Source organism: Sphaerodactylus townsendi, linkage group LG12, assembly GCF_021028975.2.
Source record: "Sphaerodactylus townsendi isolate TG3544 linkage group LG12, MPM_Stown_v2.3, whole genome shotgun sequence".
Taxonomy (NCBI): domain Eukaryota; kingdom Metazoa; phylum Chordata; class Lepidosauria; order Squamata; family Sphaerodactylidae; genus Sphaerodactylus; species Sphaerodactylus townsendi.
The window spans coordinates 57,622,750-57,636,002 of NC_059436.1; the positions used below are offsets into that span (position 1 = coordinate 57,622,750).

Here is a 13,253-nt window from a genome sequence, read left to right on the forward strand (position 1 = left end):
CCTGCAGGCAGCTGTTCCACTCTGACCCCAGAGCCAGCACGCTCGGATCTGTATCAGTTCAGCTTCTGCCAGATAGTAACATCTTCTGATTTGTGCAGCAAAGAGAAAATTCAGCTCATCATTTGGTTCAGGGGTTTGTGCGGCAAAGAGAAAGGTGGTTTTACTGGATTTGCGTAGGAATTGTCTGTGCTGGATGAGACCCCCGTCCATCTTGGCCAGCCTCCTGCCTCCTGCATTGGCCAAGTAGACACTTTGGGAAACTCCCCAATGGCCGAGGGAGGGAGGGAGGGAGGGAGGGAGGGAGGGAGCGTGGTGAGAGAGGCGGCCCTCGACTGTCGTTGTTTGCCTGCGATTCAGTTGGGTTATTAGAGCTGGGGGAGCAAAATGATGCTGCTGAACTGGACCAGCCAAGTTGACTCTTCCTTTGCAGTTGGTCTCTTCCCCCCACCTGCAAAATGAGGGTAAGAACAGTGGCCCACCTAACAGGCTTGTTGTAAGGATTGTTGACCTATATGTGAATCAGATGGAGCTACAGAAGTGGAAGACACACTATGAGTTTGCCTTTGGACTGCAAGCAGTTTCCCTCTCCCTCTTCTGCCTTCTCTGTTTCCTCGGGCTTCCCTCAGTAGACTGCCGTTCTCTTTTCCTTCACCTCTTCTCTGTCTTATTCTACCTGCTGCCACCTTAGACTTGCTTTCCTGTGTGTCAAACCAGGTGTTGCCTACCAACCCCGAGGAAAGTTGGCAGGTGTACAGCTCTGCTCAGGACAGTGAAGGGCGCTGCATATGCACGGTGGTGGCCCCTCAACAGACCATGTGTTCGCGGGATGCCAGGACAAAGCAGCTCCGCCAGCTACTAGAAAAGGTAAGGGGAGAGGAGGTCGCTCGGCAGGGCGCGCTGGGGGGGGGGGTTGACTTTTTGCATTCAACTTCTACCAGAGCAGTTTTAAACTTCCTTAGAAGTAAACTAAAGATTGTCTTTCCTTTGACCGATGACTGACAGCCTCGGGGTAATAAGTTGTGAGTTATCTGATGCATCCTTCGGTAGGTCAAATGGTACTGATCAGCACATCACTTTTCTCCTCTGAGTAACTGCAGGGAGGAGCAGTCAGAAATTTATTGAGCGAGGTCTCAACTGAGCCACGTGGAATTTGTGAGCTTAGGGGTGTGGCCGGGGCTCAGTGGCACCTAGGCACCTGCATGGCATCCAGAAGGCCCCAGGTTCCGTCTCCAGTTAAGAAGACCAGGCAGTCAGTAATATGGAAGGCCTCTGACTGAGGCCATAGAGAGCAGTGGCCATTCTGAGTGGGCAATACTGACCATGGGTGTTGTGGGGTTTCTGGGCTGTATGGCTGTGTTCCAGTAGCATTTTCTCCTGACATTTCACCTGCATCTGTGGCTGGCATCTTCTGAAGATCCTCTGAACCTGCCAGCCACAGATGCAGGTGAAACGTCAGGAGAAAATGCTACTGGAACATTTCCACGCAGCCCAGAAACCCCACAATACCCCAGTGATTCCGGCCATGAAAGCCTTCGACAATACATCAGTACTGACCATGATAGACTGATGGTCTGGTTTGGAATTATACAACCTCATGGCACATATGTTCGTATGAACACCCGCAAAATTATTTTTGATCTTTGGGAGCCAATAGAAGCCTTCTGATACGACTGTTCATATCATATTGGCTCTCAAAAGTCAAAAAGAATGTTGCTGGTGTTCATACGAACATATGTGCCAAACATTCTCCGCTGATATGTACTTGACAGAGACATGATCCACCTGCACAATTCATCTGATTTTGTACCACACATAATGGTACCCGTCACTATTCTTGTCTTTCAGCATCTCTGCTTTCCACCAATGATTTCAGAAGGGCATTCTGATTCAAACAACCGTTGGCGGGCGGGGGTGGGGGGATGTGCATGACCCTGCCCATTTCAGTACAAACTGGGGGGGGGGGAGGTCTTTTAAGCAAGGTGATTAACATAGGCAAGGGAATTAAATCTGCCAGCGTGGTATAGTGGTTAAGAGCAGCGGACTCTAATCTGGAGAACCAGGTTTGATTCCCCACTCTTCCACTTGAACAACAGACTAGTGAACTGTTTCCTCCACATGAAGCCTGCTGGGTGACCTGCTGGGTGACCTTGAGCCCAACACAGTTCTTTTAGAACTCTCTCAACCCCACCAACCTTACAAGGTATCTGTTGTGGGGAGGGGAAGGGAAGCCGATTGTAAGCAACTTTGAAACTCCTTAAAGATGGAGAAAAACAGAGTACAAAACCCCACTCTGCTGCTTTCATTCCTTTTTGCTGTGCTCAACTATTTTCTCCCAGCTGGGCTAGGAGATGGGAAGTCAACCAAGCTGACAAAAAAGTGCTGAAAGAAACTGGGCTCAGGAGATGAAGGTGTGGGAGGTGCCAAAGTAGACCGTCCCTCACAAACATGTTACTTTGGGGTAATAAAACAAACTCCCCCTTAATTTTCTAATATGACTAGTTTTATTTCCAACATTACAGAATCTTATTTAGATTTTTAAAATGTGACAATTTGATTAAAATTCCAGGTTCGTTCGTTCGTTCGTTCGTTCGTTCGTTCGTTCGTTCTTTCTTTCTTTCTTTCTTTCTTTCTTTCTTTCTTTCTTTCTTTCTTTCTTTCTTTCTTTCTTTCTTTCTTTCTTTCTTTCTTTCTTTCTTTCTTTCTTTCTTTCTTTCTGGAAATGTACAACATGAGGAATGGATGGGCAAGCCAGCTCCCAAATGTTGTGGATTCATTTGTAAGGCTGCTTATTTATCTGGGCCGAGGACTTGGTTTCTCTTTATCTTGGATGATGACTAATGGCTCAGCACTGCTATATGAAGGACATGTTTATGTGATGTATGGGGTCATTTAGGGCTTTATTTTATTTGGTACATTTTGAATTGTGATTTGTATGCCTCCTTAAACTACAAGGAAGGTAAAATATTTTTAAAAACTGGAGCTGAACAAAATATTCAGAATTCTTAAATTTTTTCACTTTCATCGCTCAGATTTTTAATTGAGAGTTACATAATCACACTTCAAATGTGAATTTTTTTACCTTAACATTTAAAGCTTTTGTTTTAGATTGCTGTGATTATTTTGATAGGTACCAGCCAAAAGTCAAATCCTCGATTCCTTTGCCTGTTCATGAGCAATTGCAGTGCAGTACATGCATACATCTACACAGCATTGCATTCAACCACCAAATGCTGGAAAAAGTCAATTATTCTAATCCAGTATCACAGGATACCAAATTCTGGGGTCATCCAGAAAACATCTGGAGAATAGTTGACATTCACATTTGCAGATGAGAATTATAGGAACACATTTATTCCAGGACTCTGAGGCATTGGGGGGGGGGCATCCTGAGAAGATAAATTTATGTGTTTTACTGAGGCACTTGAAAGCGACAAACATATTCTGGAAGTTAGATGCATGCTGGTTAATTAAAACCATGGGCAGAACAAAGCCATGCTGCTGCCCAAAATAAATCTGCAGGAGGGGGAAATCTCCAGTTGGCACAAATCACGTTAGTTTTCATTAATTTAGTGTGTCACCATTTTCAAAGCGTGAGACTCCCGCAAAGGAAGCAGCCAACTTAAAATGGAAGTCCAGGCACTTTCACACCCTGGGACACTACGAAGGTTAAGCAAGAGAGCAGAGCGGGCTGCATCCGAAGGGAAGGGAAGCCCCTCTGTGTGTCTGTAGTTTATACCGATTCCCGCGTCATCTGCTTTTAATAGTCCAGAGAAATCAGAAGAACCTTACGAAGGAACGTGTCCTCAGCATCAGTGAATTCACTGCTTAATGTTAATTGTTGAGTGCATTCTTACTCCCGCCTCTTCCTCCAGGGACTTCAGGTTGCTGCATAATGCACCCTTTGCCGATTCCATTGGGCAGGCCCAAGTCCCTGTGAAATGACATAACTCCCCTCCTCCTTTAAATTAATTGGATTTCTGGCTTCAGCACTTTGCTCTGCCTGGGTTTGTGTTTGAAGCATATGGCAAAATAATGCTCTTTGGTTCAGCAGCAGGAGCACGGGCTGTACGGGCAGAAAGCCCCCCCCCCCCCCGCCCTGGTTCCATGTAAAAGGAACTTGTGAAAGGCCCTGGAGAGTCACTGCCAATCAGAGCAGGAATGCTTAGCCCTTCCTTTGGGTTCACGGGCCTCAGCCGGGCCTCGACGGTCACCTTTCTTTCCTGTTAAGGGCAGAACTTTCTCCTTACTGCCTTCACCCCCTTGCTTGATCTCTCCCAATTCAGATCCAGTATTCCATTTCCTGCAGAAACCAGTCCACTGCCTCAGGACACTTATAAGCACTATAAGGAGTTTCTTGATCTTAGCATGTACCCAACATTGTACCACGGAGCACACTGCCTCTGAACACGGAAGCCCTGTTTAGCGTGCCTCATGTTCACCAAAAGACGGATCTTCTGCAAATTCATCTACTCTGTTTATGGTAACTAAGCTAGAGGCTGTCCCTCATGCACACAGCAGATGCTTGCCACAGATGAACTGTGCATTAGGGTGCTGTGGGTTTTCCAGGTTGTATGGCTGTGTATCCGGAAAACCCACAACACCCTAGTGATTCCGGCCATGAAAGACTTCAACAATGAACTGTGCATTATCTGAAGAGATGTGAGCTTTAGTCACAGGAACACGCGAAGCTGCCTTCGGGGGTGAGGCGGTCTACAAATATAATAAATGAATAAATAAAGTTGGCCACGGCTCTGCAGATTCTAGGGCAGAGGTCTTCCGCATCCCCTGCTGCCTGTTTCTTCTAACTGGAGATACCGGGGGTTGAACTGGGGACCTTCTGCATTCCAAGCAGACACTCTACCCCTGAGCCACGGCCCCTGTCAATGGGGAAACCTGCTATGGGTTGCAGAAGCTGTTTTCAGCCATCAGAAGCAGACCCAGTGCCAGCCCTTCATTTATTTATTAATTTATACTCAGCCTCTATGCAAGATCTCTGGATGCCAGAGGTGTATCTAGGGAAAATGGTGCCTGGGGCAAAATCTGAGGTTTCCATTGACCCCACCCCACCCCCGGGCTCCATTTTCCCTAGATACGGGGAGGAGAGAGAAATTGAGCCGTCTGCTGATCTCACGGAGCACCAGGTTGGTGACGGTGCCCAGGTCTATTGCCTGAAAACCGGCAACAGTGCCCAAGTCTACCGCCTGGAGTTGGCGGCAGGGCACAGGTCTATCGCCCAGTGCCGGTGCCGGCACCCACATCTACCACCCGGAGCCAGGTGCAGTGCTGCAGGAGAGGCTAGGCAGAAAGACCTGGCCAGCGCCAGGTGCCCCCCCCCACATGATTAGATCGTGTGCACCTGAGGACATGTGACACCACATGTCCTCATGGGCAGTACGCCCCTGCTGGGTGCTTCAACATTAAAACATCCCCATACGTAAACTATCTCCTAAAAACACTACAACATGCAAAAGTTAAAATCCCAATCCTCACCAGCCCCCCCCCCCCCCCCCCCACGAGCACCAGCATAGAGTCCAGGGAGACTCACCTTGGAGAGCCTGAGAAGAGAGCAGTGCTTCTGCTCGGCCTTTCTCTGGAGCTGAACCCTTCGCCAAAGTGGGGCACCGAGCAGGCGGATGGAGGGCAGAGCTAGCAACATTTCTGCCAATGGCTGAAAACAGAACATTATTCTGGAGAGGTCCTCATGTCTGTCAGTTGCAACAGAAAGTGCACACTGTGTGGTGCTTTATAGACAAATATATTTTGTTCTAGCAGAGACTTTTGACAGCCAGAGTTGACCTGTGCTCTTCCGCAACCAGTGTGCCCTCCCTCTTCGACTTTGGCATGCTCTTTCCCCTGGGTGGAGAGATGCAGATAGAAGTGTGGGGTCACCCTCCCTGAGGGTGGCTTATTTTGGTGGTTCCCATGAAATTCTTTGGGGTCAAAGAACGGGAAGATCTAGAATGGTGCTCAGAAGGACATGTTTGGAGTGTGAAATGCCAAAGGTCATTGGACACACCGAGGGGCTCTGTGGTTTGTGATTTGCCGCAGATGAAGAGGACAAGAAACTGAGCCTTGAACTTAGGTAGAAACATCTATTTTTATAAGGAGAAATGCCAGAAGCTTTGGCATTTGCAATATTTTTTATGCTGAAGGTCCTGTATTCATTTGAAGAATGTAGTTGGCCTGGCTGAAGCACGAGGCCCTTGTCGCTCTGGATTTAAAGGGCGTAGGCACTCAAGGGCTGACTATTGGGACAGGTTTCACACATGCCTCTTGTTTTGCATTTAGATTTTGCAACTACTATACTATTTTATTCCACTAATGTATACATACATATATACATACAACCAATTCCATATCTTAACATAGATATATTGATGAATGAATAAAGTATTTTCTTGGCTTAGTTCCAGTTCTTAAAAAAGTTTTCAAAAATTTTATATTTCAAAAACGTTGATAATTTATCCACAGCAGCACATCCCAGCAGTTTATTCAGCCAATCTTCAGATGCTGGAATGGCCTCAGATTTACAATTTCATATATAAAACCAATTTTTCATTTCCTGGTTTTAAAAAGGAGGTTATCACATTTAGCATAAACATTTCCTTTTTCATATCAGACTCTTAGTCCAAAATCTTTTTTCATTGCAACATAAATGCCACACCAAAATTGACTTATTTTTATGCAGCTCCACCACATGTGGCCAAAAGACCATGTCTCTTGATAACATCTCCTCAGAGCCCTTTGGGGGAAGGGTGGTATACAAAACCCAATAATAAATAAATACATAAATAAATAAATATTGCAGAAACCTTAGGATACATTTTTTGCCAATTTTACTGGGCAAAGATATCAGTGGAAAAACATTTTATAGACATTTTCCTTAAGGTTAGCGTTATTGTAAATTTTTTTTTCCAAATTCTATTCCATTCCTCTAACTCAATTACTAAACCAACCTCTTGCCCCAAACGTATCATATTTTCCATAAGCCTCTCAGTTTCTGTTCCTCTCATCAATATTTTATACATCCTTTTAATCATATACTTTTCATCTTTACATAAAGAATCCAATAAATCACATTTTGTATATCAAATCCAACTACTTCATCCTGCTTATATGTTTCCTTTAGTTTGAAGTACAAAAACCATTGACATTAGTCTCCATTAATTTCTTATTTCTTGCCTTTATTTCATTTTTAGTCGGCCTGCCGATCTTTTTAAGATGTCTCTGTATCTTAGATATCCAGAACTCCCGCTGAATCTCCAAACAGCTGCCCCAGGAGATGAAATCCACCAGGGAGTTTTTATTATCATTTTCCTTTTATAATCCTCCCATACTCTCCCTCTTACTTTTTTACATTAAAACCTTTATGAATCTTAACTGTTTCTATGCCAAGGCTAAGCACGCCCCCTTCCTGTCCCCTCAGCACAGCAGTAGTTTCCATTCCCGAGCTAGGGCTCTGTGTTCAGTGGGTGTTGAAATGCAGTGGCGTACCACCCAGGGAACAGGTCGGGTCAAATGACCGCAGGCACAATGGTCGGGGGGCACACAAACGCCCCCGCCCCCTCCTCCCCGTGATGACCCGGCTTGGAAGAGCTGGGTCGGTGTGGGGGAGGTGCCTAAAGACAGAGCCGGCCTGCTGCCATGGTGCCTGCCAAGCCACCTCCTTCCCTCCCCAGACCCTCGGGGGCAGGGCTCAGGAGGCTGCTGGCCTGCTGCCACTGTGGTGCCCTCCGAACTGCCCTCACCCCACCCCCGAGCACGGGGGGGTGCCCGGAGCAGGTGTTGTCCCCGGGCACCATTCCCCCCCAGATACGCCTCTTTTGAAAGGTTGTAGGTAACCCAGCAGCAACTGAGTCCCAGTTGGGAGCTGATGCTGGACTCAGCTCCTGCTGCCCCCCCCCATCATAGGCTTTCCATGTGGAGCTCAGGTTCACCAAGTAAGCAAGTACACCCCAACATCTTCTCCATGGAGGTTGTACCACTTCACACGGGTTTCTCCCGGTTGCAGGGCATCCTGCCAGGTGGCCAAAAAATAGCTGAGGGTGCAAAGCAAGCTTCATGCTTGCATCAAACTTGGTTGTCATCACGACCGGAAGTCCTCCAATTTCAGGACAAAAGCATTTTCAGATGTTTTGCTAGCCCCTGGTCAACTGAAGCCACTGTTATCAGCAGCTGTTGCCACTGAGCACCATCTAAGAACAGTTTCACTTTCTCATTGGCCAGATCTCATCTGGAATACTATGTCCAGCTCTGAGCAGGACAGTTCAAGAATGAGATTGACAAGCTGGAGCATGTCCAGAGGAGGATCACCAACATGGTAAAGGAGCGCCCTGTGAGGGGCAGCTTAGGGAGCTGGGTATGTTTAGTCTGGAGATGTTATTTGAAGCTATGTCATGTGGAAGAGGAAGCAAAATTGTTTTCTGCTGCTTCAGAAAACTAGGACAAGGAGTAATGGATTCAATGTGCAGGAAAAGGGATTCCATCTAAACATTAGGAAGAACTTCCTGACAGCAAGGGCTGTTCGAATGCACTGCCTTGGAGGGTGGTGGAGCCTCCTTCTTTGGGAGTTTTAACAGAGGCTGGATGGCCATCTGTCGAGAGTGCTTTGATCATGTGTTCCTGCATGGCAGGGGGTTGGACTTGATGGCCTTTGTGGTTTCTTTGTGGCTGTATGATTCTGCATTAATGATTGGGATGCTTGTCTCTCTTTTCTATTTGGGACCATTCCAAGATCAAATGTATGCAAATCTTTTTGTTAATTTCTTCTCTCTCCCCCACCCTCCATAAATTGCTTGCTGAATAAGCCAAGCCATGTCTTTAAAAGCTATTCCTGTTAACTCTGCAGCTTCCTTCATATTCCCCTTCTCTTCCCCACTTCCTGACCAGGTACAAAACATGTCCCAGTCAATAGAGGTGTTGGACAGGCGGACCCAGCGGGATCTACAATATGTTGAAAAAATGGAGAATCAGATGAGGGGATTGGAATCCAAGTTCAAGCAAGTGGAAGAGACCCACAAGCAACATTTGGCTAGACAGTTCAAGGTGAGCTTGCTTGCCGTGGCCCCAAGCCCTTTCCTTTGTGTGGGAGATCAGTAAGAGTGCGGTCGGAGTGCCCAGCTCCAAGAGACTGACAAAACTAGCAACCATTTAACATTTTCCAGCTGTTTCCTATTCTGATTTACCTGGAAGTCTTTTCCCCTTTAATCAAGGTAATTAAGATAAATAAGATTCCCACCCCACCCCGGCCCTCTCCCGCTCACTTAATACACTGAATTTTTTTTCTGGTGGTTTGACAGAACAGAGCACGGAGAAGGTGTGTGACCAGACAGCCTGCTCAGTTCCTGCAAACCAGGTTGCTGTTCAGACCACAGGGGCCCCCATGTAACCTTTCCACTAGGTGTCGAAGGCTTTCACGACCGGATTGAACTGGTTCTGGTGGGTTTTCCGGGGGGCTGTGTGGCCATGGTCTGGTGGATCTTGTTCCTAACGTTTTGCCTGCATCTGTGGCTGGCATCTTCAACTGTGTATCACAGAGGGAAGTCTGTAACACACTGTGTCCAGACTTCTCTTATAACAGACTTCTCTCTGTGATACACAGTTGAAGATGCCAGCCACAGATGCAGGCAAAACGTTAGGAACAAGATCCACCAGACCACGGCCACACAGCCCAGAAAACCCACCAGAACCACTTTCCAGTAGGGTCTTCAAAAGCCCCCCAAGTGGCTCCCTTCACTTTGGCAACTGCTCTTCCTACCTTCTTGTGAAGACAGGTTTCCATTGGCTCCTGGCCCAGTGTTTGATGTTCAAGGTTAATTCTGCCCTGTGTCTTGGTGGTGCTCCATTCTTTCACTTATTTCACACAACTGATTCTTGTTTTGTTCATTATTGGGAAGGGTGATACCATCACAGAGACAGGGAAACCCTGGCCACGTGTGTTAACTGTTTATGTTCAGTCATTTCTCTGGCTCTGAGTCCTTCCTTGGCATGACCCAGACACTTTCAAGTATAGATCCTCAATTAGTAAGGCTGGGAACTTCCTTTTTAATAAAAGTGAGGATCTTCAGAAATCTGAAATCTGGCACCAGTTCTATGTTCTGCAGGTTTTTGGAGCTTTGAGTTTTATTTATTTGCAGGATCAGGTTTGACTTTTGCCAAACACACTGAATGTGTGTTGAGGCTTGAAGCAGAAACGTGGGGGTGGGGGAGTGGGGGAGTGGGGGGTGGGAGGGGTCCTCTGACATGGGGTAGCCTGTTTCCTTTCATGCTCTGAAGGACTTCTGAAGGGAGCCCTCCTGTTTCCTTTCAGTCAACAGAAATGTGAGAAACACCAGCTGGTGTCTGGGCTCAAGCTGCTGGCCATCTTGGTTGCAGATGCTAAACTGGTTTAAGCTGTTAGCAAAGTGGAGGAATCAGGCTCTAGTTGTGGGCTTGTCTATTTGAGTGTTCCACCCTCTACAACAAAGACTCCCTGCACACAAGAAAGCAGCACCTCTGAGGAGAGTGAACGGAACCCTTCTTAATAGGCTAGTTTCCCCACATGCAGGGAGAGTTTGTTTGAGGAGCAGAAAATGTGGGTTTGGGACCTGCCACCAGATGCAGGGCATTGACTCCTGGATTTTGTTGGCGGGAGAAGGGAGCTCCTCCGTTCGGAATGTGCAGCATGTGCTCTTGGCTGCCCTGGTCTCTTCTGAGCGCTCCTGGCTGCACCACCGGCCTTCTTTCTCACTAGACTCCCCTGAGAGTAGCCAGGAAATGGGGGGGGGGAGGATCTTGGGGATTCCACACCTAGAGCTTCCTGTGGTTTTTACCAGGTACACTCACTGCAGCAGATGAGCATTAAAAGCTTTGCCCACATCTGGGGGATCTTGTGGTGTTGGAGCAGGGGAACCCCCAGCCCACCCCACCCCACCCCCCATGCTCCCAGTGACATCTCTGGGTCTCTGAAGAGCTCAGTTACTTGAAGGGGCTTCAGCTAAAAGTCATTGCTTTTTGACTGATCTTCCAGCTAAACTGTTTGATTTTAAGGCCCCTCCAGCTGGACCATGAGTAGTTTCCCCACCATCACTAATGGAAGAGGGTGGAGGACTGGCTTCTGCTTGGCTGAGGTCTGCAGTCAGGAGGGATGGGGGCCTTTTGGACCCAGGGGAGGTTCCCATTTCACAGTGTGCCTTCCACTGAAGCACTTTCTCTGCCCTTCTGGCGCTCCTCCTCCTCCTGCATAGTTTCCCCATTCCTTTCATGGTTGCATACACGAGGCAGGGGGTGCCACAACTCCTTCTCTTGCAGAGTCCCCCCAGTAGGTACCAACATCCAGGTGGCCTCTTCAGCCTTTTGTACAGTGTTTCCCCTCCTCCGCGAACATTTGTGAATTATGGCATAGCTATGGAGAAGGCTCTTTGTGGCCACAGGCTGTGATGTTGCCCATTTTGACTCAGGTCAAAACCGCTGGGTTTGTCTGGAGGTGCTCGGGTGTCACCTTCATGGGTGTGGGGGGGAGTGCTCTATTTTCAAGGCTGGCTGGCTGGCTGGTGAGCACCCGCTCTTCAACAGTGTCTCGTTTTCTTGCTTGCAGGGCTAACTTTACAGAAATTTTTACTATGTCGCACTGGCTGAAGAAGCTGTTCATCCCCCCATGTAACCATGAGAAAAGAGGGCAGAGAGCTTTCCCCACCATCCCATGAGTTCCTCTTCTTCTTTTCAGTTCTCGTCCCCCCCCCCCCCCCCCCCCCCCCCCCCCCCCCAGTTAGCACCATGGTCAGCACCTCACAGCTGAGAGCTCTTCCTCTGCATGTAACTGTAGAGATGCATTTCATGACTTCTCGTTTTGGAAATCCTTGTCAATGCATTGATGATGATGATGATGATGATGATGATGATGATGATGATGATGATGATTACTATTATTATTTTATGGAAAAGAAAAAAAACAAGAATTTGTGTATGTGATCTGAAGCATGTAACCTTAAGATGTTGCATTCTAAAAACAAAAAAAAAATTCTAAATAAAGGCCTTTTCCCAAATAAGATGGTGTTCTTCAGACTGTTTAATATATAGTATATATTATATTTATATATATATATAAAATATAAAATTATATAGCCTCCCACATTTGAGTCCCCCATGCTAGCATTCATAATGCGAAGTGATTGTGGCAGCCAAGGCGAGGCAGGGCGGGGCTGGGTGTTGCGCACAGACCACTGAAACCAAGCTTATTTTAACCTTGCAGGCGATAAAAGCGAAAATGGAGGAGCTTAGGCCCTTGATCCCAGTGTTGGAGGAGTACAAAGCCGATGCCAAATTGGTATTGCAGTTTAAAGAGGAGGTCCAGAACCTGACGGCCGTTCTAAATGAGCTCCAGGAGGAAATTGGCGCCTATGACTACGAAGAGCTTCAGAACAGAGTGTCAAATCTTGAAGAGAGGCTCCGGGCTTGCATGCAAAAATTAGGTAGGCCGTGCACCCTGAGCAAGGACAAGCACCATCTGTGTAGGGTTGATGCATTCTCACATGTGGCACTTCTTTGGGTGCAGAGAGGTCCCTCCCTGGGTGCTCCACCTGCAGTAGGGCTTCCTTTGAGCCACAGTAGCATTTGCTTGCAGGGCCAGGGGCTTCACATGGGATGCCTGGCGTGCAGAGTGCATTTCCTTCCCCACTGAGTCCCCGCACCCCTGGGATAAGTGGAAAGGTTTCCAGATGAGAAGATAGAAGGTTTTCTGCTGGAAAATAAGTGCTGCATCCCCAAAGGGCAGACTGGACTCTAGCCAGCCTCCACCGAAGCCTGCAGCTGCTTTTGCCTGCCTCAAGGGCTTTGAATAGATTGCATTTGGTAACTGGACAGGCATTTCACAGTCAGTGTCAAACTGGGAAGGGCTGGAGGGCGAAAATGTCTGCTGTGCAGAGGGAGGGAGGAAACCTGAAACTCCACTGAACACACCCAGGCCCTGCCTGGAAGGGCCCTCTGTGCATCCTCCAAGAGAAAATCTCTTTCTCACCAGTCTGCAGTCCCAGACGCTGCATGCTTCTAGCTCCAGGCTGCCCCAGAGTGTTTGCCATATTCACAACGGCGCCAACTCCACTGGCATTGTGCTTGGAGGGCCTGCCCCGCCCCACATGGCCACCTCTGTTCTCAGTGCCTTCTGTAGCCTGGGTCACATGGGTTGCTGCCCTTGATAGGGGCGGGGGTGGTGTTGCTCAAAGAGGAGCCTAGGAAGGGAGCCATGCGCCAACCAACGAGGAGGCCTTGCTCGTCAA

The 13,253-nt window shown here is 47.8% G+C and overlaps 1 protein-coding gene across 1 annotated transcript in view; it reads left to right on the plus strand.

Moving 5' to 3' along the window:
* OLFM1 (olfactomedin 1) overlaps positions 1-13,253 on the plus strand; it is a 69,452-nt gene that overhangs the window by 27,162 nt on the left and 29,037 nt on the right. The window contains exons 2-4 of the mRNA XM_048513410.1: positions 715-864; positions 8,890-9,045; positions 12,230-12,449. Of these exons, the coding sequence (XP_048369367.1) occupies positions 715-864; positions 8,890-9,045; positions 12,230-12,449 (526 nt within the window). The remainder of the gene's footprint in view (positions 1-714; positions 865-8,889; positions 9,046-12,229; positions 12,450-13,253) is intronic.